The 8,211-nt window shown below is 40.0% G+C and overlaps 1 protein-coding gene and 1 non-coding gene across 2 annotated transcripts; both read right to left on the bottom strand.

Moving 5' to 3' along the window:
* Nucleotides 1–2,079: 2,079 nt before the first annotated feature.
* On the bottom strand, nt 2,080–2,161 carry trnas-aga (transfer RNA serine (anticodon AGA)). The gene has a single exon. It is a non-coding gene; the product is annotated as a tRNA-Ser (tRNA).
* Nucleotides 2,162–3,289: 1,128 nt separating this feature from the next.
* Nucleotides 3,290–7,364, bottom strand: LOC142380340 (uncharacterized). Its single transcript, XM_075466116.1, has 5 exons — nt 7,259–7,364; nt 6,957–7,090; nt 6,030–6,258; nt 5,017–5,180; nt 3,290–4,805 (listed from the first exon to the last, which is right to left on the bottom strand). Exons 1-5 carry the CDS (start codon nt 7,332–7,334, stop codon nt 4,653–4,655), a joined length of 756 nt encoding a protein of 251 aa, XP_075322231.1. The 5' UTR covers nt 7,335–7,364; the 3' UTR covers nt 3,290–4,652.
* Nucleotides 7,365–8,211: the final 847 nt, after the last annotated feature.

The following is an 8,211-nucleotide window of genomic DNA, read 5'->3' as shown; positions in this document are numbered from 1 at the left end:
AGCGTTCGCTGTTGCTATGTAACAAAGCGGAAATGACGCTTAATCAGACTTCAGAATAAAGATCCAAATTAAAAAGGGACAAAAAAAAAACAAAAAAAAAAAACAGAGACCTGGCCAGGAAAGATTAGTGGTATTGTTTTCACATTTCAAGATGGAAAACTCATTATGAAATTAACATTAGTTCCCCGGCTTCCTCCCACTGTCCAAAGACATGCATGTTATGTTAATTGGTGTCTCTAAAATTGTCTTTAGGAGTGAGTGTGAGCGTGTGTGGATGTTTGTCTGATTTGTCTCTGTGTGGCCCTTTGATGGACTGGCGACCCGTCCAAGGTGTACCCCGCCTCTCGCCCGATGACTGCTGGGATAGGCTGGGATACCCCCCAAAAGGGCCCTTATATGATTGTATGAGTGAGACAAGAATTTCATCACGCATTTTTACTGAACTAGTCCTTATTTCTTAGTTCATATACATATGGAAATTGAACTGAAACATATGTTGGCTCACCAGTAACGTCATTATACCTCCAATCAAAACCCAATGACATCATCCTGATAACGTCTCTGCCTTAACATATAATGATAACAATAATAACTTGCAGCACTCCTAACTTTGATACACATCAGGCAGAACTTCAATAGTTCAGGGCTGTGTGAAAAATAAGTACGTTCTACACCACTGAACTGCGTTGGTCCCAGCACCATGTTACGTTATGATAGCGCTAAGGATTTTATTTTGAATATGAGACCGGAAGCTCTGTTATTTGCCTTTTTTTTTTTTTTTTGTAAACACATTACATTAGTGTTAGCCTGATAAACCAGCCTAAATGGATTGGATGTCTAATTTAGTCTGGCACCGATCAATGGATACAACGGAACATTGTTGATGAGCACAACCCGTTGTCTTTCAAACCGCGTCTGTGCCTATAGGCCAACGCTCTGACCAATCAGCGCAACTGACTGTGACGTAGTAAGCGCGACAGAAAGCTTTGGTGGGAGGGGACTCTTCCAAAACTGATGCCAAGCACAGATTCTATAATAGGACAGATACGCCACTCACGGTGCATTTCCGGTTTCCAACGAGGCGATTTTGGTTGCAGTTCCACCCTCTTTCCACGTGGGGCGCCCAATTTTGGAGACCAGAATGAATGGAGTCCTATGGAGCTATACGCCCTTTCGTGCCCTTATCTCAAGATATAATTTTTTCTCTAGTAATTCGAATGTTGTTTTCGAAAGAGGGTGTTTAGAAAATACCCATGGCTGAGTTTTAGATTTTTAGAGCCACTAATTTGCTTAAAAAAAGGATTTGAAGTGTATATGACGTCATACATAGCTGGTCGACCAGCTGTCATTAGCACAATGCTAGCGCGTTGTGGACAACAAGAAGCCAACCAGTAAGAAATCAAAGGGATATATGTACTCGTTCAGTTGATTTTTTACTTGAAACCCATGTTGAGCTCTCAGAAACTACATTCAAATCTGAGCGCTCTTGAGGAGACTTAGGTGAAACTGACCATTTGTAGCATCTAGCTCCATTGGGCCCCATTCATTCTGGTCTCCACCGACGCTCCCAGTGGAATTCTGGTGGAACTGCAGCCAAAAAGCCGGTACAATGGGGCTTAATAGAGAGTGGCAAGGCTGTTCGTTATAATGGCTGTGTGCCAAGGCTGAATCAAACGAGCACTGTTCCATTGCCGCCGCCATCTTTCTTGTTGTGCTTTCGCTTGTCTATGTTCGCTTCCACTGCCCAACGTCGCACTGCTCTGTCGTCACTCCCTCAGAACCCTCTGGCCCGCCCGCGTTGATTCAAAACACATCTCTGCGTTGTGATTGGTTTAGTTGCCATCTGCCAGATTCAGGGCAGTATTTTCAAAATGACAAGTGGATCGAGGCCAGACCCAACCGCAGGCAAAACATTTTGCCGTCCAGCAGTTGGCGCTGGTTTTCCAGGCTACATTAGTGTAACATTCTAGTTAACCTTAAAAGGCACTAACTTTCAGGCTTTTGTTATTTTTTAAAGAAGGGAACAATATTTCAGCATTTCTTGAATTCTTGAGTTTTGTTTCAAAAATGAAAACGTATCGTTGTCGGCAGGATTCGAACCTGCGCGGGGAGACCCCAATGGATTTCTAGTCCATCGCCTTAACCACTCGGCCACGACAACATGCCTCATACGTTCAAAATAAGGGCATTAAACATCAGATATCTCACGTGTAGTCATGTTGTTTGTATTTTCACATAGTATATAAAGAGGACAGGACGAGAGGAATTAAATCACATGTATATGCATGTGAAACGAAAATATCTTTACTATACACAGATAGTTACACATAGTTACACATAGTTTATTTTGGAAAATGGCGTCCTGCATTTAGTGAGTTCCACGTGTGACGCTAAAAGGTGCCAAAAACCACAAACCTAGCTAAAAAAGCAATAACTCTCAGGGAAAGGAAAAAGATACGTTAAAGGTTTTCTCACTAGAGAGAGAAAAAAACATCTCCTTTGAATAGTAGACAGGTACTTTTATTTCGGGCTCAAACACAATGAACATACACAACAAATATAAGTTTAAATGCAGGTGCCTCGTGGTCGCTAATTGATAAAGAAAGCTAAATGTCTAGAAGTGTTCACATACCTGTCTTAAGACCCGCAGAAGACCAAAAACACAAAAAAATGAATAAAAACAGAAGGAACAAGTTCGATACACCCAACAGAGTTGTTTTGGTCTTCTTAATGTAACATTTAAGAACAAATGGTTGAGCTTAATTAAAAATATGTCACGTTGCATTATGGGGAATGTAGGACCCGTCAGGAAAAAAAAAAAAAGGAATATGTCTGCAGCTAATGCATCGATTTTGAGCCAAAACTTTGAAAAAGTGCCTTAAAGTCTGAGTATACAAAGGTTGGCCAGAAAAATGGAAACATGTTAAATTAATTTTTTACTTTACCAGGGCACTGGTTTAATCTCCAATTTGAGGAATCCTTTGGCAAGATACTGGACCCAACACTTCTCCTCAGTGTGTTCCTGTTGATTGTGAGGACCAGCCCAAGTGGTCCAAGGCCTGCCATTCAATGCCATTACAGGACCATAAATCCCAAATAATCACAGCACTGCCTCCATGTTTCAAAGTTGGGGTCATGCAATCAGGATCAAAATAGGACATTTTTTACACTGTGCAGTTTCATTGTCTCTGAAATAGGCTGGCCACAGGGGGGTGCTGGAGATAAGAAAGAAATAAACTAACTTTGACGTCAACAAACAAGGAGCTAAAGGAGAGACACAAATCCAAAGTAATTGACCATTTTTATTTGAATATTAAAGCACATTACACTCTTCAAAATGTACTTGCTTATCTATAAACAAGTACTTTTTGAAGAAATTTGTGATATGACACAAAATACACATAACAAAAAACAAATTCTTATGTATGACAGATATGCCAAAGCTGTAAATTTGCCCCAGTTTTCACATTTCCTTTTTTTCCCCAGGAGGTTTTTACATTTCATAATGACATGCAGATTGAAAAAATAGTAACTTTCATACAAACTTTTCTGATGAAGCATCAAACATAACTTAACTTCCCCACGTTTTTGCAGAATGGCAACCACAGTGACACGATGGAGTTCCCCAATTAAAGCCCGACATAGGTTTTGCCCCAGCTTCCTCCTCTGTCAATGCATTGTAAATGATCTATTTCCTTTTATACGTTGCTAGAAATGTTCTAATTAAAAGCTTGTGAGATAAATGTTCACATAAACCATAGGTTTAGTTCCTCATTGGAAAATCTAAGCATGTGATATTGGCTACAATTTGGTCATTATTTTCATAAGGGAAGTGCTCAATATGAAAAAAGCCCAGACCTTAAAAATCCACCCTATGACTTTCCCCAAAGTTAAAAAAGCACACAGAGCAGAGGCGTATGCATATGTCATCATTTCTCAGTTCCTGATTTTAAAGGGCAATGAGGTTCACTATCTACCAACATGTGTATTGTAGCTTTGATGCTTTTATCATTTGTGTGGGCAAAACAATGCTGACAGTTTGTATAGTGAATACCTCAGGATTGCATTTATCCACATCGTCAGATAAAATAAATGAGAAACAACCATTCAAAGTTTAAAAGCAGAGCAACTTAGGCACACAGTGTTTTCAGATTCACACACAACTTGAGAACATTAAACAAGCAAAAAAACAAAAATGAAATGTAGTATAAGCTGCATTCAGTCATGGCTCAGTTAATGGACAACACATCACTACACACTCTTCATTCTCTCCTGTTCCATTTTCTACAAAACACATTTCACATATTACAGTACCTGCGACTGATCTGTCTTGATAAAACATAAAGTGCTGTGTGGTGGGACAGAATGGAGGCAGTGCGGCTTCCCTCCACAAATCAAAGTGGTATTTAAAACTAATAGTGTACCAACATCTCTCTCTCCATAGTAACTTCTCCTAACATGTTGCCAAATGCACAGCAGTGGCACCGTCACGATGACTAGCTTGCAGTCTCATCCAGATGAACCTCGACCTGTGGCCGAAGGAAGCAAAGCTCGACATGCCTACTGGACCAGCTCCGCATCCCGGGACCCTCCCCTCAAGTTCTTTGAGTGATTGATGAAGATAATCCTGAATCTTGCTCCAGAGAATGTCTTCAAACACAGACATGCTTCATAGTGGATGGTTTTGGACCCAAAGTATAGATCAACATTAAGTCCTTCTTCTTAAGTTCTTTGGCTGGTGCATCCAGTAAAATTTCCTTTTTTGTTGTCTTTTTCTTTTCTTTGAAAGTACTATTAAAGCAGCACTGGTGGAGAAAAGAGAAAAACATTTAGATTAGGAATCAACCAGCAACGTACACCAAGCCTGTCCGTATATGTTCATAAATGCAGTGATAATAATTTTGTGTGATGAATGAAATGATCATCAAGCAAATCTTCCAGTGTTACATAAGACCATTCAAAATGCTAGTATGGAAAATCCTGTAACAGTCTGTGCGAGCAAATTCCATTACTTACATGGATAATGGAGAGTATGACAAGTGCAACCATTATCAATGCCATGGCACATATAACCAGGTCATTGGTCATCGGATCTTGTGCGGGGACAATAGGAAAATCTGTTGGGCCAACAAGATCATCTTTAAATTCTTCAGGAGACTCTGTGGGGCCAGCTGGGCAATCTAGAAATGGAAAAAGAGATCAAGGTTATTTCAGTTTGAGGATTGCAACATTTGCAACACCACAACATATCAATCCGTTCTGGACTTTCAAGTAAATGAAAGGAAAAATCTGTGCAGTGAATCTGGCTTTATCTACAAGTACAAGGATCTCTCACAGAGAAGTTAGAAGCTCCGAAACGTCTTGAACATTTGCTCACACATACTTTAATTAATGACTTGATTCCCTCCTGTGCGTGTAAAACAGTTTCAAAGGACAATGTTCCGGTTAAATGGCCCAGTCAACATGCAACTGCAGCTCAAGATGCCCTGGCACTGTGGCAAAAAAAACGAGCCCAAACCATCAGCCCTGCACCACCGTGCTTCACAGCTGTTATGAGGTGTGTTGTGTTCGCTTTTGTCCAAATGTGGTGCTGTACATTATGATCAAACTATTTTCCTTGCGGTTTGTTTAGATGCAACTATGCAAACACAAGTGTGATATGTAAAAAATTGAGTTTACTTTCTTGTTCACATGACTGTATCCTGTTGAGTGTTTATTCTCTGATTTTCTCCCTCTCCCACGACCTTCTGGTTGAGGTTTTATGTTCCCAAATAAAAATGTATCCCATTCTTAATGCTTAAAAAGAGCATATGCTCATGACAGATCCATCCCTTGTGGCAAAGACTGATGTTCTTCTAAAGTCTTTGTTCAAAGTTAACAGCCGACACACGTCTCCCAATTTTTCACAAATCAAATCTAAGACACAAATGCTTTGGGAAGCGTTGGTAAGTTTGGGAAATCTGCTTGAGGGATGAAAGTAAGACCTGAATGGAAACATTAGAGATGACCCTTTGACACCCAACGCTCACCTGTCAGAGTGAGGAGAACCCTCCCCTCCCGGTTCCGCTCTCCTACAGGTGCAGACAGCTTACACAGGTACACGCCGCCGTCTCTGCATGTCAGGTTGGGCAGGAAGATGTTGTGGGAGTCGTCCACCAGCTCCACCTCCCGGTCCAGGCCAGCGTACCAACTAATCATGCCATTCGGGAGTTCTTTTCGCAAAAGCCCACTGCGAGGATGTGACGGGTTCCCTCCGAGCTGTAAAACAATTAGCGCAGTGATTAGATTTAGGTTAGAAATGCTATTTTATCGCCTAAATGATTAAAAAAGAAAACAGATAAATGGACAGACAAATGTTCTTGTTTCTTACATTCTAGGATCAAATAACCAGGCACAACTTCTCAAATTTGTTGCATTTCTCTGTTTCTATTTCACAGTAATGCTTAGATTTTAGGTTTTTTGATTGTAGGTCAAGTTCAAAAGGCATTTTCACAATGTTTTTAGTGTTTTACAGACAACAAGTTTGTTTATTGCACTGTTATAATACTGTGCTGTCATTTTAAAAGTTACAACAAATACCCATAAAGGTTGAGCACTCTATTTTGTTATTGATCCAGTTTAAGAGCATCAAGTTAACTACAGCTCGCTCCTTTGAAACAAACATTTCCATGAACACCAAAGCTGCTGCTGTCAGTTCTACTAAAGCAGTTTTAGGTCCTGATTCATCTCTTTCATTTTTCAGAATTCCCAACTTCTACATAAGTCCTTACAATACAATAATAAATGTATTTGCATTAACCTAACCATCATTATGTCATTTAGCCTATAACATGTGCTGTGTCTTCTTGCAGAGATCACGCAAACAGAAAGTGAGAGTATTCCTCAGACAGCCAAAGACAAACTTTAACTTCCCGAACTTCTTTCGTAAAATCACTTTTAAAAAGCACAATGTTTACCTTATACCAGCTCACAGCAGAGTACTGGACACCGGGTTTGTATTCCGCGGTGCATTTCAGGGTACAGTTCCAACCTGAGAGGGCTTTCACCTGTCGTGCGTCACTGACGACCCTGCCGCCCACGAGGCACACATCTGAGACATAAAGGAAGCATTATGTTTAAAATTTGAGGGGTAGACCTATTTATTTCTTATCAAATCGCAGCAACAAAGTCAGTTAGTGCATTTCGGTACATCAATAAACATCAAATAAAGGATTAAATGACAAACGTAACATGTTAAAAAAAAAACTGATAAACTTACACAGTGGCAACAGCAGCGCGAGACTCAGCACATCTGGAATCATCGTCATGTTGATGAGGAAAGTTGACAGTCGCATACACAGACACGAAACCAAGACGCAAATGTAGAAGCATTGAGGGTTTTTATGTGATGAAATCAGGTGGACGTAACGTGACGTAGTATCACGTGAAAAGGGGCGGAAACACCACTCTGGGCGGAAACTTCAGAGATACCGATGAAAGCCGCTATAATGATGTCGAACGGTGTATTTCGCAGTTGTGTGTTTTCATGTGAGTATTTCAACAGTTTAGACTTTATTATGTTATACGGTTGAAGTGTTATTAGTGCTGACCGGTGGATTTTACCCCGTAAAGTTAAATTCTTACGCTCACTTAGCGGAGCAGCGACTCTGCAGCCTTTTTCCGATAATAGATCCTTCGTATAACTGTAACTAAAATGTACTGTAGCTTATTTTCAGTGCTTCGGCGTTTATTGTGTAATTCTGTAACAAAATGTTATTTCTGATATATTTAGTAACATATAAATAACATAATAAATAACTGAAAGTAAAAGCCGCGTGGTCGGGTATTCCCCCGGGATTCCAGAACTTTCCAACGTGTAAAGTGACAGCTACACTTGAAAACGGGTTGGGAAATTCCCCTCTATGAATGAAGTAAATAATATGTAATGGCACTTGTTTTGCTTTCATATTCTCTAAGTAAATCGGATACTTGTCTTAGTCTAAACTATTCCAATATGTCCCCCTTATTGAGTTGACAGCGGGCAAATATATTTAAAAAAAGTAACACAAGCCTAAAACGTATAAAGGGTAAGTCACAAATGATATCGTTTCACTTGCACAACTTGTTATTTAATCTTCACTGGATTGTAAACACAGATCAGATTTAAAGCGATTGTTTTTGTATATCTTAAGTGTTTGATTGCCACTACTATCAGTCTGTTTTGACATCAAA

The sequence above is a fragment of the Odontesthes bonariensis genome, chromosome 5 (assembly GCF_027942865.1).
Source record: "Odontesthes bonariensis isolate fOdoBon6 chromosome 5, fOdoBon6.hap1, whole genome shotgun sequence".
Classification (NCBI taxonomy): Eukaryota; Metazoa; Chordata; class Actinopteri; order Atheriniformes; family Atherinopsidae; genus Odontesthes; species Odontesthes bonariensis.
The sequence above is the reverse complement of the archived record's forward strand: the minus strand, read 5'-3'. Positions and strand labels throughout refer to the sequence as shown.